Raw genomic sequence first — 27204 nt, forward strand, 5'->3', positions numbered from 1 at the left:
TCGAGGTTTGGAGTGGGGAGCACTGAGACAAGAACAATGCCTGCATAATGGATTCTGCTGATCAAGAGGGTCAAATGCAGACTCATGGACCAAATCCAGTCCATGGATGTTGACAACAAGGACGACGATCACGATGGTGGTGATTCTCCGCACTGAGTAAAGAAGAGCTAGATTTTTTAAACGGAGACATCTCATGTACAATTTAGATCTATAATCTCTTGAAAGACTGGATGACTAGAAACTTGGAGGCCACATTTCCTTGTACCAGCCATCCCTGAAGTCTGGGAAGACTCCGCCTCCTCCACAGATCAGCAGAATCAGGCGCCAGGAGACTGTCTACCATCTCTCCCTGCTTCCTGAGGAGAAGCCGAATGTCAGCTGCCACTTGTCGATTGTTAAAATGGAACAAAATCAAAAGCATACAACAGAGTGTTTCTCTGACCATTATGAATCGTATTCCTTATCTTTGGGATATTGACAATGGTTTTCTCATAATATGGATGCATGCAGATTATTTAATGACCCATTCAATCCCATTTCCAGGCCAAGCTGGTGAAGAGAGACTTTCCCACAGTACTCAAGGCCCTTTGCAATGTTCCTCGCCCTCACGTGTCCAGATCCATCCTCCAATACGCACTGTCCTTCCTGCTACAAATTACTCTTCTGCAAACCACCCTGGCAAGGTGCCCTTGCCAAATGCTTTTATGAATCCGAGTCTCTGTACAAACTGGCCTTCTGTGCACAGCCTTCCCCACCTCCCTCTCCTCCCTCCTTCCTGCCTCCCTTCTAATTCAACCTTTCTGGCCTAAGTCAAATGTCTCATTTTCTGATAAGCCTTCTCCGGGACCCCAGACAGAATGAACTGCACCGTCCCTTATGTTCCGGAATCACTTTAGCATTGTTGAATAATTCTGTTCAGTGTGATTATTCCTTCTAGAAGGTAAATCAGCTCGAGGAAAGAAGCAACCCATTCATTCTCGTTCAACAAATGACTAAGACAGTGACTGGGCAAATGAAGTTTCTCAAAATGCTTCTGCAGAGAATGAGTGACAGAATGGAGGTGTCGGAAAGATGCAGAGAAAGAGGGAGCTTCAAGGGGTCTCCAGAATCGAGAGCTACCTGCATCTCCAAGGCTTAGGGGCCGTCTCGGCACAGTAGAAAGAGCATGAATTTCAAAGTTGGAGAGGCAGGCAGGGTCTGGATCCGGTTCTGTACCCTTTACAATGTGATGTAGGATGAGACATGCAGCCCTGAGCCCCGGTCTCCTTGGGGATGAGAAGAGACCTGCGCCTTCTCACAGCCGCGCTGCTGCCATGAAACGACAGGCTGTACAGCGGTGTGCGTGGCATATGGAAAGTGTTCAAAAGTGCTAGCTTATTTTTATTTTTTTTCTTCAGCAGGTCTTTAATGTACCCATCTAATATCGCTTCTTCATCATCCCCATTCTCAAGCCTGCTTCCCCAGTGCCCCCCATGCCCCCATGCCCCATGCTGATGTCTATGTGACGCCCTCCATTCTTTCCGTTCCCGTCACAGGACTGTTTGCATGAATCATCTCATCCTTCAACAAGCAGCCACACACTGGGTCCCCCAGGGGCCCTCCCACCCTCCGCAGCACTCATGACTTACTCATCTGAGCCCCCCACAGCCCACCAGTGATGTGTCCCTGGATGGTAAAGACTGGCTGGTAGTCACACAGCTATGCTCCCACATCCTGTCCTTGGCTCCTCCTCCGACATTCTGGCATCCGGCCTTCCTCATAGGACTAGGCCTACAGCAGGTGCCCAGCAACCACTCAGGAATCCCCCACAGTGTCCAAGGGGAGAGACAGAGGTTTCAAGAGGTTAAGTGAGTTATCTGAGGTTAAACAGCAAACTGTGAGCTTTGTCAGTTACCGAGAGCCCGGGTCCCCTTCTCCATGCCCCTAGTGCCTGCTAGATCATCAAGAATGATCTCTCTAGGGCAGCAACTTGGACCGATATTGATAAACTCCACTCACCACCAGACACACATTCCAGGCCCATCCAGGGCAGGAGAGAACAGCATGGAAGAACTTTACCTAAAAGGACTCAGAGAAAACTCTCTGAGATGCCACATGATGCTCGTGGCCCTGACACGGAAGACAGATAAGCTTCCGCCAGAGGGGAGGCTGGAAGCATGGGGTTGATTCCCAGGGAGGCCAAGATCTTCCACAGGAAAAGTGTCCACAGACCGTGGGCAGGATGGACTGAGTCATCACCCAGCTGCTCCCCAAGCTATAGCTGCCTCATCTGTACCCTCAGTGGAAGACCAGTCCAGCCAGTAAAGTCACATCCCAAGGGCCACATCCCCAGCCTCTCTGGTGGGCTGAGTTCAGTTACTCCAGGTAAACAAGTGGATAAGTTCCTACAAGAATGGCAGGCGCCTAATAAGCATTAGATCCCCAGTGGCATTACCCTTCCCTCCCTGCCCCACGCTTCGCCCTTGCCACCCCTGGCACCCCCCTTGCAAAAGAGCACGGTAATTAAGTGCTCACATTGAGCCACACTACCCATATTAAAAGCTCAGGTCCTACTGATGGCGAGCTGGTTGTTTTTGTGCAAATGACTTACCACCTCTGGGCCTCAGATTTGTAAAGTAAGACTGATTAGTAACCATACCTCATAGGCGGTCTAGAGATTTAAGTAAGAATAATTCACAGACATATGTAGCAAAGTGACTGGAGCACAGCAGATGTGCAGTCAACCGGAGCTGTTGACAGTAGTCCTATGACACAGCGTTACTGGCAGCCAATATGGAGGATCGAACCAGGGAAAATCAGACCTTCTCCAAGCCAGGAGTTATCAAAACTCTTTCCTCCCTCTAACTGGGAACTGGTTGAATATAACCAGTGCTTACAAATGTGAACCGTTATGTGCCTTCTTACGTCAGAGCATTCCTCTTTCATTCCATGTTCCAAAGCATGAATTAAGATGCGGTGGGTAACAAGGATGCGTGTGTACATTGGAGATACAGTTTGTGAAGCCAAAATATGAGAATATCAAATTCAACTGAGGGTTTATGGGGTGATGAAGACAGTGCCTTTGAATCCAGAGTAATCCAAAGGATCCGGAACACTGGGTCAGCCTAGCACCTCCCAATGTGGTTTAAAGATGCACAGAGAAAATTCTGGGAGGTCTCGTAGGCCAGTAGGCTGATCGTCATGAGGACGCAAAGCCCCGGCGGTCGAGGCAGCACAGCACTCCTCTGGGTTCACTAAGCGCCTCTTGACCTGATTCTCCTCTGAAAGCCAGACTGACTGGCTGAACGAGCAATTCCAAGAATATCAACCCTCGCGCCATCTCTGCTGAGATCGACAATGCTTCAGGAACCGACCCCTGACCTGTCTGGGGATGAATGGCAGCTGGGTTTGAGGATTTGCCGACCTTGCCTGAGGCAAACAAACACTCCCTGGGGACTCCCAGATGGGGGATGAATGATCAGCCGCTCCCCATGTTTTCCTCTGTGCCCTCCCTGTCTTCTGCCTTCTGCGCGGCAGGTCCCTGCAGGAGCTGGGCACGGAGACAACCGCAAATAGCACAACCTCTGTGACTCGGAATTGCGCCTTTTTGCTTAAACCCCATGCGTCCCCTCTACTCCCTGTGAACTGGCTGAACCAACTGAGCTCTATGTGCATCTTTTTGTCCTTCGTGACTAAGCGCTGGACTGGCATCTCTCAAAGCATCCTGTGAGCAAAGAAGCAGGACAAATTCAGCTGCTCTCTCCCCGTCCTGGGTGTCCATGATGTCTGTTAGAATATAAAGCACCTGAGAAGTCCTACAAGGAAGAAAAACAGAAACCTGCCTGACCTTGTTTGATCCAGATATTCCTAAACTTATTGGATGACTGACTGGCCATCCATACATCCATCCATGCATCCATGCATCCATCCACGCATGCATCCATCCATCCATCTACCCATCCACCATCCATCTTGCTATCTATCTGAATAGATAGCAGTTGGTGATTGAGAATTAACTGCCTGTGAGTCCCTGTGCAAAGTTCTTTCCTTCTTCTCCTTGTTCTCTTCCTCCTAGTTCCTCATCTCCATCAGCATCTTCATGAGCATCAGCATCATCTGACTTGCTACCATGTATTCAATGCTCACTTCTTGCCGGACACTGTGCTAATTTCACCACACTGTGTCGTTTCATTTATCCTCCCTCCATTTCTATGAAGTAGATACTGTGAGGTTCATTATGTTACAGACAAGAAAACTGACAGCTGAGAGGTGAGGTGGCCTGGCAAATGACTGAGCCGGGGACCCCGGGCCGCAGAGCCCTAGTTGCTAACTACCACGAGAAGCCCTTTTTTGGCATGTCCATGTAAATAGTCTGAGAAATGCTGGCCTGGGCTACACTCAAGCAGTGTGGCCTTATCTCCTTTACCCTCCACCCAACCTCAGCCACTCAATCAATCCCCCCTACTCAATATCAACCATTCTAATAGTCACTGGAAGCAAAGGAGAATAAAACTAAAGACAACAGAGTTGGACAAGACTTCAAGGCCTGGGTGAGAGCTGGCCTGCCCCTCCCCACCCCACTGAGTCTTCAGGAAATGGGGAAACACCTACAAGAGGCACATGGCAAGGGGCTGGTCATGTGGGAACACCGGCCAGGAGTGGCCATAGGGGAGAAGAAAGGAGGGGAGGCACCCAGAAGGAGGCGTGCAGGAGAGATCACCCTGCCACCTTTCTTCCTGATTCTCAAGTGCCGTCTTAACCTCCCGGCTCTTTCTCATATTAATGTCTCTTTTGGGGGAGAAATGGTAGTTGTTAACTCTTGTTTGTGATGCATGAACCTCTCCGAGGATTCCGCTCTCAGTCGAGAAAAGGCACATAACTCAGAAAATGTTCCATATCATTGCTTGTGGTTGAGGGTTCACCCAAACTTCATCCGTGGGCTCCTGAGGATCCTGTAGTCTCAATCAGATTTTGAAGTATGTGGCCAGTAAGAGCTGCATTTTTTTCTAAAGGGAAGGCCCGACAGCATCAGAATCCCTTAAGTCAGGCTCATCGTAACAGTTCTGGTTCCCATTCTCGTGTGGAATCACGCTGACATGCTTAACGCCACTGTGACTTTGAGGATGCACATTTGCTACTGAAAGGAGTCTCGCTAAGCTTGGCAGGGGTGAGACTTTCAAGAAGCCAAGGTCAAACAACTTGAGAAGGAACGATATTCCACATGGTAAAACCATGCCAGACCTGAAGAAGTCCTTAGCCCCCTTGTCCAATACCCAGCAGTCATCCTAAGGCAGGATCTGACTTCTCTGTGCTGAAGGTTTCACCTCCAGCTTCCGGCCAGGAAATGGACACTATCAAACCAATGAGCAGGTGTCAGGCACAATAGAGCACACACCAAACCCAGCCCTGGGGGAGAAATGGGGGTGGGAAATGCACGCCTGGATTTTCAGGGTCTATGCAGTCTGGTCTTGTGGACAGAGCCAGGAGGGACCCAGGGCCAAGCCGTGCCAAGCTGCGCAGCTGAGCATCTGAGAAGACGAGCCGGGGAGCTGACCACTGCAAATGATTGCTCCAAGATGTCATGGCCAGGCAGCAGGTGGCAACGGAGAGCCTCTGACAGGTGCGCTTTTCAACTTCCCAGATTAGCAGTGCCCTTCTGGGACACTCCGGGGACATCGAAAGAGGAACCGCCCTGAGCGACCTCATTTGCCTTCTGATTCTTACATTACAATCTATTTTTAAATATTTCTCAACAAATTATATATACCATTTACTACGTTCCAGATATGATACCTTCTAACCCCTTTATGTATTAACTCATTTAATCTTTAGAACAGTCTTAGAAGTTCCTATTATTGTCCCTGAATTACTGATAGGGAAACGGAAGCACAGAGAGGTTAAGTAACTTGCCCAAGATCACACAGCTTGGGAGTGGGGAATCTGGCTCTGGAGTCAGGTGCCTCTGCTATCTCCCCAGGTATCTCTGCTATGGTGCCTCTCCAGGAAAGACACATTTTTTGAAATTTTATTTCTGCTGATCTCCAATGGACTAATAAGAAAATAAAATTATTTTTTAGTATACTAGTAATGTATCATCTTGGCTAAAAACTCAGATACTGGGGCCATATTAAGCTTAGGTTTGAATTCTGGCTCTGACAGTTCCTGGCTCTGCTGCTCTGGGCAAATTACTTAACCTCTCTGAATCTCAATTAGATCACTTTTAAATCTGGAGGTAGTAATAGTCTCCTAACAGGGTTGCTGTGGGAAGTGTTCTAAATAATGTAGCGATGCCCTTAAAATATTCCCCAGGCTTGAGTCTACTTTTATGCGTATGACCTTTGTTCATGGTGTTATATCTTAACATGACCATCTCCATTTACACGAATGCCAGGCATTTAAGTGAGTATTTACTGCTGGTTGACCTCAAACATCCCTGCTTCGTGAATCAATAAATCCCCACATTTGCTTAAACTAGTTTGAGCTGAGTTTCTGACCCTTACAACTAATAGATTCTGGATTAATTCAATAGCAGTGGTAAGAATAGCAAATACACATACACACATGTATAGGAGGTAGTCAAAAAAAGACACCTTTGGCTTATTTTTTTAAACAAACACTTTCACAGAACTTTGTAAGTTTCAAGCACCATTCTAAGCACTTTAAAGACTAACTCTGATTTGGTATTTCAACAAGTCCCTAGTATTGGTACTCATAAAAGCCCTATTCTACAGATGAAGAAGTGTAATGCAGAGAGCTTATATCATTCGTGGCGAGTTGAGTGGGGGGAGCCTGGCTGAGGTCAAAGCTGCCTGATTCCCTACCCGTTTCCTCTCCTCTGAATGCCTTGCAATTACCAAGGATGGTGATGTATTTGCTAAGTAAGGAATCCTGGTAATCTAAGGACCAGCATCAATGCTCAGAGCCCACATTATAAACCTGGCCTCTGTGCCGAAACCGTCTAAGTGAGTCCTAGGAAAAACTGCACGAGTAGGGAATAAAAATCCCAAAATATCCTTCCAGTGACACCCCACTGCTGCAGGGCCCCACCAACACGGACGGCCTAATCTCCAGATGATGTTCAGATCCAGACCCAGAAACACTGACCTGAAGTCAACCTACCACAGCCCATATCTTCTTTTCAAACATTGGGCAGAGACAGCTGTTTGCCCCTGCTTACAAAGGCATATAAACTTTTAAACTACACATGCTTGTAAACTCACTTTTCCGCACACCCACCTATCGCAGATCTGAGCTCAACACATCAGCATTCCATAAAATATTTACTGTGTTTGTTTCGTCTTCCCCCAAGATGGAAAAGAGCTCAATGTGGACATTCACAGATTCCGGGGTGGCTGTTTGCTTTAGGATCACCACCTGGACCTCGCTTCCTTGGAAACTCTGTGGCCGGCCCTAATGATGAATGCTCCTTTTAGGACCAGAATAGAACAAAGGGACAAAAGGGAACTGAAGGATTTAAAATTGGGATAGAAAAAGAAAGAAAGAAAGAAAAAAACAAAAACAAACTTGGCACCGGCATGGCCTTCCTTAACTGCTTAAAACTCAACAGTGATGCCCAACTTGCGGTGTGGCTTATCCCATATGTTCCCACACTCCCACTGGGACCCAACATTTGCAGGTGCTATTTATCATTCTAGCTAGTGGTGTGCTTCATCTGCCTACCTCGCTAAGCAGCCCTTGTTGTTATTTTTAAAATTACTGGGAGTCTTTTTCACGGTGTCCTGTGCCAGAACTCTGGCTTCCACACACCTGTTATGCTCAGAACACAAGGAGACATGGGGGTGGGTCTGGCAGTGGAGGAAGGGGAAGCCTCACTATGAAAAGCAAAATCAAGAATAAAGAAGCAGAGCAGAAGCCACGTGGCACCCCCTTTTCCAAATGCTGTACTCTGTTATTTAACAAACACTCTCCATGGTCCATTGTTGATTAACACCCCTGCTGTGCATTTTATTTTATTTTATTTTTTACAAAATATTAACTCATGTAGTCATAATGACTGACGATGAATATCATCATCCCTATGTTTCAGATGAGAAAACCGAAACAAAGAAAGGTTGAGTAACGTGCTAATGGGAACACAAGACCGCCGGTGGAAGATCCGAACCAAATCTAAGCGCAGGCACTCCTGGGGGAAGCTAGTCTACCACACTGTGTTCTCATCAACGTCACCGTCACCACACACAAAAGCATCGTCGTCACCACCACCCGTGGCACCTCCATCACTGCCTCCCATGGCACCGCCTCCCGTGGCATCGCCTCCCGTGACATTGCCTTGGCCACCACCACAATCATGAGCATCGCTAATGCCGTCACTTGCACCACCCGCACTTCCAAGAGTGAGAGTATTGACCCGGGCTCTTTCCATTTGCAGGGTACCATTCTGGGATGCTTTACGATCAGCCTCATGCCCTATTCATGCTGACCCTGTGTCATGGTTCCTGCTACCGCCTGTTTCACAAACGTGGAAGGAAACTAAGCTTCAGAGAGGTCTAGACACCTGCCCATGGAGCTGGTCAGGGGTAACACCTGTAATGTGATCAACATTCGAAGCCAGTGTCCCCTGCCGCCTGTGAGGATGCTTTTCCCTCCCGGGCTCCATACACTGGAGGCGGCCCGTGAAGGCGCTGCTCGCCGGAAGGCGCAGGTCATCAAACCGGCTCCTCGCCCACCATGTCAGCAGTCTGCTGCTGTGAAGAGAGCCAGCAGCCTGCTGAACTGGGGTGTAACATCCCGTGTGGTGACTCTGCTACCCAACAAGGCACGAGACCACCCCCTGAGATTCTGCACTCTGACCAGGTGACGCCCAGGGAGCTTTGGTCCGACATACGCCACAACTGGCCTGCGGATCTCCCTGGCGAAGACCCCGCCACCGCAGGTCAGTGCCTCCTGAGTCACCACCATCCTCCCCGACGTCCTCAGAGGTCCCCCGCCGGGACACTACATTTGTTTTCCTTTGGCTGAACACCAGGGCTGGGGGGTGGCGGGGTGGCGCCAAGGACAACAGGCTTGTCTTTCAAAACTTTCCCTCCGTCCGCCTCCTCTGTCAAGTCCCAGACCAGGCGACTGTCCACTTGCGCCTCAATTATGGCCGTCGCCTCCTCCCTGAGCCGTGCCTTCAACCTTATCCCCCTCTGATCTGTTCTCCCCGGAACAGCCAAACTGGTCTTTCTGAAAGCTACGTTCCATCATATCTGTCCTCTGCTGAGGGCCCCTTCGTGTGTTTTCCCCCTTCTTATCCCCCTGAAATAAAATCCGCCCCCCATGCCCATGCCTTCTAACCCTTGTGGTTCCTAGCCCCTCTCTGCCTCTTCTCCCCTCTCCCTCTGGACCCCAGGCCCCTGGCTTTCCTGCAGCTCTCCGAGAACAGGGAGGTGGGGCCGCCGGGGTATGTCAGGACACATGCTGGCTCTCCCCCTACTTCATCTCTGCTTCCATGTCACTTCCTCAGACAGTGCTTCCTGCACCCCGGAACCCAATCCTTACTGTTCTCCGAGGACCCCTCTTCCTTTCTTACAGAGCACTTATCGCCACTTGCAATTCGGATTATATGGTGATCACTTGTTGATGACCTGTCGTCTCCACAAACCTATAAGCTCCATGGAGGAAACTGAAGTTCGTTTCCTCGCCTATGCATGGTCAGTGACGAGCCCAATGTCTGAGGCGGAGCCTGGGCTAAATAAATATCCATTGTATGAATGAGCAGGTGAATTAATTATTAACCAATTACTTAAGGGAAGGGATGAGGTCTGATTTAATCATTATGGACGTCACACACTTTGCTGTAGACAACTTGGTAAGTCTTTCATGAATAGGTCACGAAGTCTGAGGAACATTCTACAAAATGGTTAAAAACATAACATTTCTCTTCTCTGACCATATCAGATAAACTCTCAGAAGTCTGTCTTAGGAGTAAGCCGATGGGTGTCTTATGTAATAGAGTAATTGCTGGCTTGAATTAAAGACATGCTTATTTTGGAGAGCTGCTCTTTTTCTGATGTAAATCTTTTTCTGATCCACAAAGTCAAGGATCCATGTCTCCCATGAACACGTCATCTTCTTGGCATCCTACACGATTAAGGAGGAAATGTGATTTTATTTTTTGGGAAATTGATAGTTTTCACAAAGCCAAGAAAGAGCTATCAGAATAAAGGGATGTTTATTTGGGTGAATCACCAGCTTTGCACAAATCCCAAGTGCTAATTGCGTAATGGGTCTTTACAAAATGCCATAATATGGGTTCGGCTGGTTTCTCTGTTTTCGGCTTGAAAAATAGATTGTTTAATAACCCATCAAAGCTATATGTAAACTAAGTAAACAATAGAGCAGATGTTGACTGCTGTCTTGTGCCTCGTAGACATAATTAAAGACAATAAGACACTCATGGATTCATATAATAGAGGACAAATGCAAACACACACACAAAAAATCAGTACAATATAAATGTAAACTGCATTTGCTGGACACCTGCTTTCTTCATCTGAAATGCTGTTACCATATTTCCTGCCATGAAAAATTTCTGTAACCTTCTTTACTTACTTTATGTAAATATGAACATGCTGCCCTCCACTTTTCAGGAAGATAACATTGTAGAAGCTAGTCTTTTCAACTGAAATTTTGTTCACTTTCCTTACCACTAAGACCCTGGACAGTGTCAGAAAATGCTTTTAATTTTCTCATAAGCATAAATGTTAATAAGAGCCAGGTAGCCAAACTTCCACATTTATGAAATAAATATAAGTCCTGGTTTAGGTGGAGGGGGGTTGAGGGGGGAGTCATCTCAGTTTTATTCATTTAGTATTCAGTCCTACATGCATTATTTAGGAATTCTACTGAGTTGACACATTTATGTCCTAAAAGCCTTACATTTTTTAAGTCAAGCACATGATCTAAAAGCAAGATTTCCCCTTATACAAAAATAATCCCATTGGAAAGAAGGAAGTATCATTCTAATTTTCTAAATATTCTGTTTTTCCCCTCAAGTTCCTACTCAGATTTGTTAGTTTTGCAATTCTCAGTTCTGTAGGGGAAGAAATACACCCCCACACAAAATGATACACACGGCATCATTAAGAGAACATAAGTGCCCCCCAAAGCGAGAAACAAAAACCAAAACAGGGCTTTCCTCTGCAGATATCTTGAAAGAGGAACGGAAGTTTCCACATATATGGCATTTGATTATATCATTTTATCCTTCTAATAGGAAAAAAAAAAAGGTAAGTTTAAAAATAAGCTTTCTATGGCTTGCTACCCAGGAGAAAGTTTCCTAGATCCAGAATTGTCAGTTCAGAAAAAACAACTGCTCCCTCATTTTCCAACAAAGCAGAATTCTTTTCTGTGAATACAGATTGTTTTAAAAAGGCCTCAAAAACCCTATTGTTTAAAGAGCACACGAATTTCCTAGTGACTTGCCGTGGACGTAATGCTGCCTGCAGTATCCTTGCCATCTCCCTCCTCTGCTGTTTTTCATGATATGGAGGGAAGGGGGATTCCAATGTGATCTGCAGCTCTTTATGCTAATAAAATGGAGTCAGCCCATTCTCACCGAAACCACCATAAAGCATAAACACCAAATGGGAAACAAAATAGGGCGGCGATGCCACTGGGTAACAAACCAATCAACCCGGAAACAACTAAAAGAGACTGCACCCCCTCCTTCAGTCATTCTTTGTCAAAAGGCAATGAAAATGTCCCTAGGTGAATCTGATTCAACACCCAGCACACACACATACACACGTGCACACCAACACACACACGATCTCAGACGCTCAGGTGAGCGTAAAGCTCTAAATTCTTCTGATTCATGGAGCAGCCTGCATACTGCACCGAGCACAACAGCACGGCAAGCCGGGCCTCTGCTCCCAGAAATTCCTTTATTAACACACCCAGGCCCTGCACGTGAACAAAAGCAGTGGTGAGGGGTGTATAAATCATTAATACGGTGCCGGGCAGTGACTGCATTTCCTGGGTGAGCCGGAGAGCTCCTCAGCACAACAGGGATTTGGGGATTGGAGCCTGGCTGCGGAGAAAAGCACTCCATCAGCCTCGGAGAGGGGGAGTCCGGGCAGCCTGGATCTTTCCCTTCGCTCACCTTCCCCAAGCCTGAAAGACTCTCTCTGGGTTGTCATTTATTCACCCACGATCATAATGACTTACAAATAAGATCACAAAGTGCTTCAAAGTTGAAAGATCTTCAGACTCTTTCCCTGTTTTGCAAGTTTTGTCTTTAGAGGAGGAATGAAGATTCAGTTAAGTGGGGCCGTTTTTTTTTTTTTTTCAGAGCGCCGGCCTAGCAGAGGCACGGGTCAATCACACGGAACCAGTGGCCCGTCCAGGAGGGGTGGGGGGGCAATGGGACGGTGCAGAGCACCACGGCTAAGGGTCCCTTCTGGAGTGAGGCAGGCTGGTTTTACCTACCGGATCTTCCACCCTCAGCTCTGCATCTAAAACATGAGTCGATTCCTATCAACTCCCCGGAGGCCTTTTGCAGGGGAGTAAATGAAGGAATCCATGTAAAAGTCCTTAGTACTGCGCTTGTCACATAGCAGTCCATAAAAGTTATTGATTATTTCATTATTTTAATTATTTTATTATTATCAGCATCATTGTTGAGGATGGCTGGATTCTCTGCCTCCCGAACCGGTCTTGTAAGCAGCATCTCCTACTTTACAGAGGAGTCTCCCTTTTTGAATGGAACCAAGAAGAAACGAAAAAGAGAAAGAGTTCTCAAGAATCCTGTCACCTGTTCTAAATGGAGACCGACCCCCAGTGGAAGGCTCTGCCGTTGCACCGTGAAGAAACCATTCAACGAACCCTTCCTAGTTTAACTACTCATGGCAAATGATCAGGGGGGTAAAAGAAAAAAAAAACGGAAGGAAGCCAGAGAAAAAAGGAAAATGCAGAGCTTTATACAGATTATTTGGATGCGAGAACCCGTCAGAGAGTTTAAGAAGGAACAACAGAGTCCAAGCAACATGATCTGAACAAGGAATGCACATTCTCTCTCATAGGACAGGACAGATGCAGGGTCTGAAGATGCCTGAGTCAGCTGCACGATCCACCAGGAAACCCGGGGCATTCACCCAGGCTCAATGCCAAGCACGCAGGCACCACCACACCCCAGAAGGACTCCCCTGGACTGTCCCGGGCGATGACCTGCGTGTTAGCAGGCACCCGCCATATTAAAGCCTTCTGGAATAAACTTCAGCGTGTGCTCAAGTCCCCTGCATCGCCGAGTAATGACATCCTGAATGGAAATAAATGAAGTTCCTGCCGTGTGATTCTGTCAGCTTTTGAAACTAAATAACTTTGCTACTGACAAAAGCGAGACAATTTTTATTTTCCCTCCTCCTGTCACAGAGCATTAATTGAGCTGTGCAGCCACACTGCAATCCACCACCACCAGCAGGACTGACAGCTGACAGGAGAGGGTGGAGAGGTGACCTAGAACAGGCAAGAGGGACCGAGGAACCCCAGGGAGGCCCCCAAACTCCCTGTGTCAGGGCCCTTGGAGGCCATGGGCACATTTATTGCATTGATTTGGGAAAAATGGAGAATAACAATCTATGTTCACCATCAACAAACAGATGTTACTTTTAACACACTCACTCATTCATTCACTCTTTCTTTAATACACATCTATTGGCTGTTCACTGTGTCCCAGGCACTATGCTAACTTTTAAAATCTGTACTGTGCTTAATCTTACACAGAACAGTAGGAAATGGCTATCCTTACCCCTATTTTTCTGAAGAAGGAGCTGGAGCTCCAAATCAAGTAAAGCAACTTGCTCAATCCAGTTGAATGAATTCACTGAATAACAGAGTTGGGATTAAGCCCTCTGCTCATGACTTCTGTCCTATATACAGTCCAGCAATACCAATTTTTTTTTAAGCTCTACTACGGGGAAGAGCAGACATCAACTGGTTCTAAACTGACACAGGTTTCTCATCTGAATTTTGTAAGACAACTGAGATGGACAGTCGGATACGGCAAAGCGTGACCTCGCTGTTCATTCTGTATTTAGATGCTGGTATTGCTCACTGTTAATGAAAGACTCACCCCCGCGTGAGAGCAGAGCTCGCCCCATACCCGGATTCAGGCAGCGCCACAGAGGACAGAAGTACGGATTGGAAGAGCAGGATATTTGCTGTTGTTTTTGGTAAGGGGGCCTAATCCTTGAGGTGAATCCTGGGCACACATCAAACGCCAAAAAAAACAAGGCTCATGAACACTAAACCTTTTGTACATTTAGTCACCAGTACTGGGAAATCTAAGGCACTTAAATCCTACAGCTGCCTGTACTTTGTTCCATAGCTGCAAACGGGGAAAAAAAATGTCATTACATCCCTGGCAACACACACTAACCTTCTGAATGCTTTTCGCTCTGGCTCCACTTCCTAATTTTGATTCTCTGTGTGTTTAAACACAACATAAAGAACAAGATGAAAATAGGCTGAGCCTGCTCCTCACCTAGAGCCTGTAGGGTATTCTGGACGACCACAACCCTTCCCTGGGGCCAGCATCTCAAAGTCCCTGCACACTGTGCTGCGGTCACTGAATATGTGGCTATTTCTATTTCTTGCGTTCCCTAATGCCTACCCTGCTAGAGGAGGGGTGGTGACATAAGGCAGATAACTAGAGTTTCCTCCTTTGCAAACTGGGTTGAGCAGGAATGAGCAATTCCTGGCCAGAGTTGACAGGAGATTCCTAGGAAATCCAATGGATCAACCGATGTTCCCCAAACTGTGGTTCTACGTTGATGGTTCCCAAGACGGCACACAGATGAACGATTTAATGTGTCCTCCATGAGGACAGAGGCCTTTGCTTATTGAGAAAGTCTAGAAGAGTAGCTGGCACCCAGTGGGACTTCAATAAACATGGAATTAATGAATGAACATGGCAATGATCAAGTATCCCAATGCATACTGGAAAAAATAACATCACAGGTGTAATTCTGTGGCATCTATCAATCAATCAATCTATTTTTGGTTTGGGCAAGTCTACTTTTCAGTCCAAAATATGTTCATTTTAGAGATATTAAATAGGTATCAACCACACTGATGAGCGAACTGGTAAAAATTAGGAAGGGGATGCTGAAATGCCTGAAGTTTGAGACACAATGGACCACATTCCTTGTCTTCCAGGTCATCAGCCCACTGCAAAGCACCTTGACAAGATTTCGACAGAAGAGGCCCACAGGACTCTTGGAGCTCTGCATTTAATGCTTTTCTTACGGTTTCCAGCAAAACCCTCTCTCCACCTCCAAACCCCAAACTTGGTTCCAAATGTCCCAGGGGTTTCTCCACAACTCAGAGGAGTGGTTTTCTCTAATCTGTTCAAGGGAAACTCACTTCCATCCTTTCCACTCCCCTCATTTCAGTATGGCTCTGGAGGATGACAGAAAGCCTGCGCCCTAGTCACAGAGGCCGTACCACCAGCATGTGACCCGCTTTGGCCACGTACTGCCTCCCTGTGCCTCTTGGCCTCATGCGCCCTCTTCTGCAGACGACCTCACACACTTGCCTTCCCCATTCCCGGAACACCCTTCTCAGCACTTCACTTGCCTGATGCTCCCTTAGCCTTCGGTCAGGAGAATCAGGGCCTCCTTTGTGAGAGACAGGCTGACCCACCCACCAGATACAGCTGACAACCAACACAGCCCACTTGTCCTTGACCCCTCATCCTGTGTGTTTCCGGCAGAGCACTCTCCACAGCCAGAAAATGCCTCCTTTTCTCACTTTTGCATCTTCTCTTCTTCTACTGGAATGACATCTCCACGGTGGCAGGGGCCCTTCCTATCAGATTTGCTGTGATACTCTCAATGCTGGGAACAATTCTTTGCATGGCTGAATGAAAGAATTGAATAGATGATTGAATGTGTAATACATCTCCATCAGAAGCAGTGGCGATCACTGCCTCCCCTTGCTTATAAGATTCTAGAAAGTTCAAATGTGCTCACTCCTCTTTTTTTTTTCTTTTTTAATGAACAACTACTATGCATTAGGCTTTATTCTAGGTGTTGTGGGTGGAGTAACAGAATGGAGAAGTCTCTACTATCACACTGCTTCTAGTCTAGCAGGTGAGGAAGAGCATAGCAGAGGTACTCTGTGCCCTGGTGCTTAACAGACCTAAGAAATGCGAGTTAAGAGGAGAGAGATCAGAAGGAGGAGCCTACGCAATGCAAAGTGCTCATCTTCTGGTTTTTTTGCAGTGAGGGCCCAATCAAGCAGGGCCACACTATGCCAGGAAGGTCAGAAATAGCAGCAAAACCCCTTTCCTCAAACTTTTTCAGGAGCCAGAACGTTCCAACCACGTAAGCTCTTTTCTCATCCTATGCCAGGCCCGCGCAGGGAATGAATTGGGGATCCTTCAGAAAGCCCCTTCTCCAACCCTTTCTTCTCCTGCAGGGATGCTGCTCATTTCTCCAGCTCTTTTGCAGTCAGCATGGTTGAAGGGCCAGGGCCAGGGCCCTCCTGGGCTATTGTGCCTGAGAGCTGACCCTATTGGACACAGGACCTCTCAATGGGGCGAGCCACACGTCACGCAGACAGCCACAGGCCAATGTGCAGCCCAGCAAAGCTCTCTCAGGCAGTCCCGGAAACACGAAACTTTATTGATGAATGGGACTTCCTTGGCGTTCCTTAATTGAATTAAACAGCACTCTGGGACACCTCTCCTGGTCCATTAAAAAGGTCTCTGCAGATGGGGCAGTTACGCCCTCGCTTTTGTCAGCCCGCCCTCATTCACAGAATGACATCTCCTGAACGTCACCAGCCCCTTAGGCACCGACACACCAACCTGATTCTGTTTACCATCCTGCAATTTCTTTCCCTTGCAGAAGACTATTATTTGCCTGACAAACTACCCTGTTTTTACCCGGCCAATATGAATAAACAAGCATTATGTTCCCTCTTGGGGCAGAGAGCCTGGTTAAATGAATCAGAAAACCCTAAAAAAGACTGTCTACCCTCAGTCCATCAGCTACTGGACAATTACTCAAGGGCCAGCTGTAGGGAAAACAGATGGTGCGTGAGCACTCATAATATGGGCTTTCTCTGCTCAGGCAAAGGCAGAAGCGGCCAGTTGTATGTTCTGACACAGAAACCGCCACGAAATGGCAGCCGGAGCTGCCGAACGGCGCAGGACTCCGGGCTGTGGACTAACAGAGGCTTAGCATTTTCCCAAGTGAGTGTCGGATTAAGTCATGGTAAGGCAGAGGCAGCCCAAATAACCCTGCGGTCAGCACCGACTCCCCCACAGGGTCCTCAAGTAGCAGAAGCACGGGGTGAACCCCAGCCTACCTTAAACAGGCCTTATCTGACTGATAAGAGGCCAGGAAGCCATGCTTTTCTTCCTCAACTGGAAAAAAATCAGAGAAACCAGGAAGATGTGTTAACTAACCAATGTGTGACCTAGAATCTGTCTAGAAAAAGACAGAGGGACCCATGTTCTCTCAGTCATCGAGGCCTGGAAACGTGCTCATTCCGGCCACTTGGATTCCTTAAACAATTCAGACATGAAGATAATCTATCCTCATTCCTGCCTGCGTTATTGACACTATTGACTACTCCCAATCACAGCACAATCTAACAAATCAACATGCGATTGAGCCAAGAAGAGAGAAGATAAAAAGCCATTTGGACCCCTATAAATCATCAGACTGAGCAGCTCAAGGTAAGGGACTGGATGAGAATTGAACTCTTCTCTGTAGCCAGAATCGTTGTGGCCTACCTAACATTTCCTAAATTTAGGTCTGTGGCTGGTCCATAGGGGGCATGTCTCCCTCCTATAGCCTCAGTGGGGGAGCCCATCTTCCCAGCGACTCAGCACTGAACGCCACTTTCTAATTAAAGACAGAAAGGGTTGAAATGCAGGTTTCAGTTCAATTGCTTTCGATCTGAAGATGTCCACCGTGAGCAATGGCTTCATTTACCAGGAATTACCCTTTGTACAAACCACTTCACTATTTAAAACAAACCGCATGGATCATCATTAAGTGGGGAAAAATTACCAGTCTTCAGATATTGACGGGGGCAGGGCTCACTTTTGGGGTCCCTCCCCCACTCCCTTCCAAAGTGCATTTTAACCATTTGACTTGTTTTTAAATGTCGGCTGATAAAAAGGTTCTGAGGGAAGAGGCTTTAACAGATGAGGAGCCCTCTTAGAACAAGACAGGGAGACGCTGACGGTGGTTTAGGAAGAGAGAAAACTAAGTTTATGTGTCCCCTCTTGCAGGGAGTTAGAACTTGGTGTGAATCATAGCTCTGGGGGTGCACCTGACAGGAAGTGTGCATCAGAAAACAAACCTCGTGTGCTCTGTCCACAGCCTCGCCCTACCTTACCATGTGATGGATGTTTTCTGGTGAGCTCTCTGTGACTGAGGATGTGAAGGCATCTCTAGTATAGTGTTATGTGTGTGTACATGAGTGTGTATGTGTATGCGTGCATGCGTGTGCGTGTGTTTGTGTGGTTGTTTTCTGTTTCTCTGTGGAAAATGAAACACCTTCTCTTTTGACCTAGCTTGCAGCAAACCCCCACATTTAGAATTTGTATTCAGAATTTTCCTTCAATGCAAGAATGTGTAAATATTTCAAATGGGGACCCACTTTGAAACTCTGGTAAAATCCTGTACCGGGGATATGTGAGTTGGAAGATCACCTGGGAGAAGATCACCATCAAAGAAGACTGAGAGTGAAACCACTACAGTGTGTCAAGAATGGAGGCAGTGGCTTTCCTGGGACAGCAGCAAGATTGGAACCAGCTGCTCTGATGTTGCCTGCCCCCTTCCATCTAAGAGGGGTCTGCAACCACAAGCTGCATGCTACGTGTTAGAGGTACACAGACGTGTGCATATACATGCATGCATATACACAATGAAATGACTCTTTACATTTGCTACGTAGACACCAAAAACACAATTCAACATTATCCCACTGGGCAGTTCCGACTGGAGTACCATCTCTGATGCTAAAAGGGAAGAAAGAAAGAAAAAAAAAATCATAACTGCAGGGAAATAACTACCTAGACTAGAGTTACCAGTTAATACAAATAAATGAAGCAGAAATAGTCAACTAATTTAAACACTGAAGTTGCCTCTTCGTTGGCCTGAATAAATAAGCTCTTTGTGGCAAAAGGGTTATGTCATTTTCATTTGGTCATTCCGAGTAGACTCAGAATGCTGAGGTATCCCACTTGCTTTCTGTTTTTGTGAGTTGTCTTAGGGACAAATCTGGGAGAGGTTAGGAAGAGGGTGGAATCAAAGAAAGCAAATGATGAAGTAATTTTCCTTTGATACTGGATGAGAAATAAGCTCCATATGAAACTTCATTCCAGGAAAGTATGTTACAGTGAAGACTCAAGGCCCCAGGTCAGAGCTTGTGCATTTACAAAACAGAATGATAGAGGTTCCAAATTAAGATAGTTTTGTTTTAATTATTTTCCTATGTGATTGGTGGTCTAAATGACAAAGACTCCTGAAATACATTTATTTTCAAATATAATAGTAACATGAAATGTTTCCAATGAAGGTGTCATTTATCATAGACATTGCTCGGTTCACCCATTTGACCAACTCACTCTGAGGGTACAGATTAGCCCCCGGCCCTCAAAATTAAATAGGGATGCAGTAATAGCTGAATGGATTAATAGCAGATAGGAACCATAGTGCCGATGTACGGACAGAAGACACATAGACTGTATCTGTAAGTGGTTTGTGGAGATTGAAGTGAACTGTTTCACACCAGTAATCAGCCAGTTGCCTGGACTGCTATATCAAAGCAATGACATGTGACTCCTACACACACTATCATGACAGACCAGGGGAGATGGCCTGAAGGTATGGCTCCCCCACCCTGAGCGTGAGCCCCTCGGAAGGTGGGAGGTGTGGCTAGAAAATCTGACTTTCACTAAGACAGGCAAAAATAAATGTCTGCTTGTACTATAGACTTCAGGCATTTAATATAAGTCAGAAAAAAAAATATACACACACATACCGCATTGTGACGGTGTGTGTCACAGTCCCACTTTATCTACACTTTCACTGAAACCATTACAAACCCTTTCAAAAGGTGGAGTGTACGCCAAAGGGCATTTCAGAGCCCATGTCCATCTGTCTTCACGTGGAAGCACACTCCTGAGGCAGTCACCTCTAAGTATTTGCTGTGGCTGCCCATGTCCCCTTTCAGCCTCCCCTTCCCAGCACAGGAGACTCATCCCTCCTGGAAGAGACTGGCAGGTGCTGAGAAGTCCTGCGTTTATCCTACGTACTTGTCCTTTCCATGGCAAGGATAACCTTTCACTCTAAGGCACTGCCTTTCTTTCCTAAGTTGTCCCCAAATGAGCAAACCAATCGAACCATCTAGAAGGAGGGAACATCAATTTATTTAAAACAGAAAAATGCACAAAGAAACTGTGAGAAAATGAAAAATCCTAGGGCATTCTATTTGTTGGGTAATGCTTTCCAAAGTGATTAACAAATAACAAGAAATAAGTCAATTAAGAGGCAAAAGATCAACTCATATTAATAATTTGATTAAATCCAACCGAGGCTTAGCGTCTGTAGAAATGCTCAGTATAATACTCTACTGGTGGGAACTGGTAGAAAACATACACATACACACACACACAGGCGCTCACAGCAAAGGCAACGAAATGGTAAAAGAAGATGAATCATATCATATGTTACCAATAGGCTCTTGGGAAATGTTTCCGGCACAATGTATTTAATGAGAAATGGAATCAAACAATACTTCAAAGGATAAACCAATTTATTTCCAAGATATTTAAAAACAACAACAAAAAGGCTGTTCTCAAATAGACTTGCAACAGAAATACGCCTAAGCAATATTTTCTGGAGGCAACCAACTTGGTAACAAATCACCCAAATGTTTAAAACAGAATCTTGACATTTTACAAATACATATATTCCTGCAACACAGATTGAGGGGCTTTGGAAAAGGAGGCCCCTCTAAACACTTGTAAAGGAAGTTTAGTCGACCACAACCTCACACAGTTAACAAATGGTACTCTAGAAGGGAGTCCATCGAAAGAGCAAATGACTACAATCACTGTTAACTCTTCACAGAGCAGGATGGTGATCCTGGGAAGGGAAAAGCTTCCTATTTGCATGACAAAATCCTAACCCTGCCAGTTCACAGTCTCAGCCCCTGCGCAGGGACAGAGAGCTGGGCTCATCACCCTAGGAGGTAACGGGTCAAGCTGTTTTTCAAGCAGGGAACCAACTTAGGCAATAGCCCTACTAGTAAAGAGGGACAAGAGACAGAGAGGGTCCCAGGGAAACACCCAGAGAAAGACAGGAGCACAGTGAAAGATGATGACATGGACACAGAAGAGAAAATACAGCCAACACTGAGTCCCCTCAGCAAGACCACGAAGGGGGAGTGGAATGAAAAAAGAACAAAAAAATGCCTTTACACAGGGCAAAAAGGACAGCATCCTAAACCGCTGGCCTCCATCACAGCACCGCTGTGAGTCTGGGGGCACATTTCTGGGCTGCTAGGCTCCAGAAACCCAGAGGCTCAGACCCCAGGTGAACTGAATATAGCACGACCTGGGCAAACTTGAGAAAACAAAAATACGGAGTGCACACACACCACACAAACACACCACACACACACACACAACACACATATTTTTTCACTCCCTATTAAAGCAGCTGAATTACAACTCCAGACACCCGAATGCCTCCACAAAGATCCAGGTTCTTAGCATCAAAGGGGTCTTAGATTCAGATCGTCCCCCAGACGCGCAGACACGAGAAAGACGCCAAGTATGGAAAATACAGTTTGCAATTTTCAACTCCGGCTACCCAGGCTCGGAGGAGTCAGGCGTTCAAAGTATTCAAAACGGTGCAAAAACAGCTGGGCACGGGGTGTCCGGGCTCCGCCGAGAACTAGGGGCTCCGAAGCACCCCTCCCGCCCGAGCGCACCGGCCCCCCTCCCCACCCAGGCCCCTCAGAGGTGCCAAAGCGCAGCCCAGCGACGCGGTCCCCCAGTCCGCCGAGCCGGGGAAGCAGCCACCCAGGCCAGACGCGCGCCTTACCTGCTGTAAGTACATAAAAGTCAAGGCACACGAGAGCTGGGGACACATGCCCACGTTGGGGAGCGCCACGCAGGTGGCCCCCGTCAGCGGGTGCTGCATCGTGCCTCTCCGGCGCCCGCCGACCACGAGTGGGGACGCTCGCGTGCAATCCCGCCGCTCGTTGCCTGGTCGCTACAATTATTTTTTTTTTTTCTTTTTAATTTCGCTGATTATCTAAGTCAACCCGCGGCGGCTGTGTCTCTCCTCTGTGTCTCTCGCTCTCGCTCCCCCTCCCTCCCCCCGCCGCACCCCGCGCGGCGGTCCCTGCCCGCTCCTGTCCTTCCCCTCGGGTTTGCTGGAGGCCAGGCGTGCACCGGCTTCCCACCACCGAGACACTTGAGACGGCCGGGAAACTATTTTGCTTCCTGCGTGGCTGTATCCTTGCTCGGGTTTGTTGGGCCTGCTTTCTGATGCCCCTCAAAGTGGAAGGGCCAACCCCCCACCCCGCCCCACGTCCCCCGTGAAGATGACAAGAACAGGCAGAGCAACTTCTGCGGAAGGTAGAGGGGGTGGATGCCTCCTGCAGAGGCGGGGGTGGGGGGTAAGGGCGAGAGGGAGGGGGGGAGGGGAGGAGAGGGGGGGAGACCCGACTCACGCTGAGGCTCACTCCGGCCGTGCAGATCCTGCGCGCCTCCTCATTTGTCAAATGGGTCCAGGGGCAGGGTTGCGTGCGTGTGTGTGTGTTTCCCTCCCCTTGGCTTTTCTTTCTTTCTTTCTTTTCTTTTTTTTTAAAACGACTCACCAAAATTCAAATTGTGTCTGCTAAAAAAATCTCCGCGGGGCGGGTTTGGAAGCGAGCGAGCGCCCCACGTCGCCAGCATCCAGGCGAGCGAGCCGGACAATTACTGCGATTGCCCAGCTGGGACCCAGACTCCCAGGTTTGGGTGGCGGTTTGTTCGCCCGACTCCTTGGCAAATAAACACAGAGATGGGATTCCCACCCCCACCCCCCACTCGTGACAGTGCTGGGCCCCGGGGCAGGGGGAGCGGGGGGCTGCGGGCGCCCGAGGCAGGGCGGTTTGGGGAGGCTCCCCCGCCCCCCACACCGGCAGGCAGGGCGGCAGAGGCGGTGATGCGCCCCCCACCCCCGGGCTTTGGGGGCGCAGCTTTCGCTCTGCGCCTCGCGTTGGCTGCGCAGGCAGCTGCGAGCACGCACGGACCAGCCCCGAGCGGCTGAATGGGAGAAACAGCCCTGGCTGGCGTGGAAATCGAGCCTGTTGGACTAACACGCCAGCCCCGGGTGAACGCAAAGGGGCTTCTTCCCACAGCCGAGAAGCCTTGCTCTTCTCGAATTATAAATACACAGGGTGGGCAAGTCCGGGTCTGGGGAGGGTTTACTCTGTGGGCTGCAGCGGGCGAATTACAATCGCTTTATTTATTTTATTTTTCTTTCTTGCCTGGCCAGCCCTCCTTGGCCAAATTAGCATTCTGCTCCTGCGGAGGGGTTCCCCCCACTCCCCTTTATTTTATGAAGTAATAATTATTCATTAGTAGATTTCGTTAGTCTTTCTGCAATAAAATAGGATGTGACCTGCAAATCAAAAGAAAATATTAAGACTGTAACGCATCGGTGGTCCCTACGGGAAAAACAAAAAACAAAACACATTCTTGGCAGCAGTAAAATCATGATCAGGAATAGTAGTCAGATTTTTTCATATAGATTTTGACCCAGTGATCAGATTTTTTTTTTTTTTTTCAGAGCAAGAGACTGAACGGCATCTCTTTTGAACTGTTGGGTTCCTGCCAGAAACCTTGCTGGGGGCCTGCCACTGGCCTGCAGGACAGAGCACACCCTGAGAGTGACAGGGGTGCCCTGGGAGGGGCCCCCAGGGCAGGACTCAGGGACTGGCCTCCAGGGCATCCCCGCTGACCTGCTCCGTGAGGCTCATGGGGACACCCTCAGCCAAAGGACAGCATCTGAGCTGAGCCATCAGCTGGAAGGGCACACAACTCACTTTGCAGGCTAATCAAAATGCTTTCTGAAGAAAAGGAAATTAATTATTCCACAGTTCCATTTTTTTCTTGTTGTTCTGTTTTGAAAGGCCATCAATAACTATGAAGTCTTCGCTATGCCAAATGCTAGGCCCCAAGCAGCTTTTTCCTTCCACCCCTTACTTCGCAAAACCCAGCCCTCCAACACCACCTTGGGACGCACACACCCCATCAATTTAGAGGGGATGCGGTGGCACGTTTCACCCTCAGCAGAAGTTGATACGGAGGACCAGGGGGATGTGGGCTAGTATTTGAAGCTGCTTTTTTTTTTTTTTTTTTTGGAACGGAGTGGCAGTGGTTAGTTTGAAAAATCCTTGCTGCCTGCTGTCTCAGAAATCACATTCATCAGACAAGGTCTGATTGACACAGTCTCTCTCTTTTCTTCTTTTTCTTTTCTAACTTTCTGCCTTTAAAAATTTTAAACGTTATTTTGCAATTCATAAAATCAAAGAGAAAACCACTCCACAAAACATACATGGAATAAAAAGTCAACGATTCTCCCTTTCCCATCCTTTCCTTCTGCCTCAAGCCATTGGCTGTACTGACAGTGTTTCACCCCTGCTTTCCTTCATTTTTTCTTTTCTTTGCTGGCATTGGAAAAGCCTGCAAATGCCCAAAGAAGAAGACAGAATTTTCCCTTCAGTTCATTTTCATAAGAGACATGATAAATAATACATGGCACTTTAATAAGACCTTATCTGAATGGTGTAATGAAAAACAAATACATTATCTAAGGAACCAATAACCGCTCTCGACCGCACTGAGCCAACACTGGTTTTCTGGTCCGTTTTCTCCCCAAAGTGGTGTTGAAAACCTCCAGCGGTGATGGGACCCATTTTGCAATAATGGCTCAGACGTCCCCTTAAACTTAGGTCTTCACAGTCAGGCGTATTGGAAGTCCACAAAGTGAACCGATGCAATCCAGACCTCCCAAATTCATCTCAAAGTTATTTGGAACCAGGCTGCGTTCTCTGGACAACGAACTTGGAACATTTCTGCACAAGCGCACGTAACACAAACACACACAAAGACAAGTACGCACCCCATCAACATATCAGTTGCATAAGGGATGGAGCAAGAAAGATTTTACAGTAGCTAATATCAGGGCAGTTTAATCTGGAATAGAGCATCAGATGACCCCAAATCAAATGGTATCGCCATATCTGCAACTATTGCTCATTCAATAGCAAAACTGTCAGCCTTTGAAGCAGCATCTGGGGATGCTGAATCTGAATTCCATCTCAGTGGAGACTGGGAAAGAGCCGCATCAATGCTACCAGCTCCCAAGTGATTCTTCCACTTCAATAAATGGGAGAAGCAGGGAAAGAAAATACCATTCTCGACAAAGAATCCCTGGTGTACATAGTAGGTGCATAGTCAGGGGCTACCCTCCTGCCCTTTAGCTACAAGGATCCTTAATTGAATGGTTAGACATAACCCAACAGGAAGCAGAAAGAGTGCTTGGAAATCAGCAACGACCAATTCCATCTTCAAAGGAATGTTCCTTAGGTAGGAGGCACCTGCTTAAGTTTTAATCTGACCCATACAACGCATTTGTAACTTTTTCCTTCCCTCAAATGTGTCAGCTGTTTAAAAAAAGAAGCGGGGTGGGGGGCGGGATTCACATTGTTTTTCCTTTTCTCTCTTTCATAATTCTTAATTATAACTTCCTAAGGCCATCAAAAGAGCAGACATTTCACTGGAGGAATCTTCTATGGGAGTCATTGTGCCTTAGAGCAAGAAAATCTCCAGTTAGATGGAAAAAGGACTTTCTAATCATCAAGGTGATTAATTATCAATACTGAACTTAGCTCCCGGACGATGTCAAGGAGTGGGTTTTAAGTATCTCATCTCACTTCCGAATTCTGCAACGGACAGCAGCATAGATCTTCAGTAAGTGGGAATGAATGTATCTCTAGGAAACTTTGTCACTTATTTTCTCTAGCATGAGCACTTTGAGTCACCTACTTGCTCATATACTTGGAGGGTATTTAGTTAGCGTTGATTACATCCCAGGCTCAGTTTTTTCATCTGTAAAATGAGGCTAACAATAGCTCCCTCACAGAATTGCAGTGAGTCTGAGACTTTTTCCTCCCTAATTCATAGATGATTACAATAAAAGTTTAAAAATAATGGAGACATTGCATGAAATTAACAACTTTAATTTCTTTTTGCTGAGTTACTATGTTCTCACTCACACACACATACACACACACACACACACACCATCTGTTATCATCTTTTCATAAAGGAAAGGACAATTTATACTAAAAAGTAAGAAGGACATCATCTCAAAATAAAGGACAGCCCTTCAAATTGATTAAATTTAGGTCTATTAAAATTTTCACTAAATTGCCCTTAATTTTCTCATTTAGCTGCCGTCTGTTGAAAATGTCATCAGGGAATCCGATGAATCTGAGGATCAGCATTTGGGAACCACTGAGATAATGAATGTAAAGTGCTTCTTAGCACCGGCAGTGGCACACTGAGAATCAAAAATCCATACCTATTGTAGGGAGGATTGAAAACAAAGAATCATTGCCCTCCACGGGCTGCATAACTGCCCTCTTTGCCCCCGCAGGCTCACTGCAGCAGACCCAACACCTCGCTCGTTTCTGAGTTCCCTGAGCCAAGGAGCAGCATCCCTTTCACCTGGGGCAGGCTTAATAAAGGTCAGATGAACTGAATTTGTTGGACCGCCAGAGTTTATTCACTTTCCTCAATGACACAGCGGCTGCAGCCTCACTTCTTCCAGGCCACCTGAGATGTGGTAGTGGTGATGGAGTATCTGGGAGCTCCTTCTCGCTCACAGGAGGGCATGCAGGATTCCAGTACAGTGGTTAGTACGTCTTTTGGAGTCTCAGTGCTTGGGTGTGAAGACCTGGCCCTGCCTCAGAGCTCCACAGCTGCTATTCAATGTCTGGGGTTATAGCCCTGAGACTTCAGTTTCATTCTAAGAGGAAATGATGATAACTTTACCTTCCTGATTAAGTTGTGAAAAGATCAAAGAAATGTAATACATGTAAGTTCTGCAGATGGGGGTGCCTGTTATCTAGCAACTCCTTAATACATATGAGCAACTGTTTTCATGAATTATTTTTATTCTCAGTCCCTGACCA

General features: G+C 47.0%; 1 protein-coding gene across 28 annotated transcripts in view; it reads right to left on the reverse strand.

Annotated features, from left to right (window-relative positions):
* Nucleotides 1-27204, reverse strand: part of RBFOX1 (RNA binding fox-1 homolog 1) — a 1882478-nt gene that overhangs the window by 323585 nt on the left and 1531689 nt on the right. Inside the window, exon 1 of one of the 28 annotated variants that reach the window (XM_057487624.1) lies at nt 22056-22279. The exons of 22 other annotated variants lie outside the window; for them this stretch is intronic. In XM_057487624.1, the coding sequence (XP_057343607.1) occupies nt 22056-22154 (99 nt within the window). In that variant the 5' untranslated portion in view covers nt 22155-22279. Of the gene's footprint in view, nt 1-22055; nt 22292-27204 lie in introns of those variants that run through there. 5 more of the 28 variants (XM_057487626.1, XM_057487620.1, XM_036931741.2 and 2 more) reach the window with 5 other exon arrangements.

The sequence above is a fragment of the Manis pentadactyla genome, chromosome 10, assembly GCF_030020395.1.
Source record: "Manis pentadactyla isolate mManPen7 chromosome 10, mManPen7.hap1, whole genome shotgun sequence".
Lineage (NCBI taxonomy): Eukaryota > Metazoa > Chordata > Mammalia > Pholidota > Manidae > Manis > Manis pentadactyla.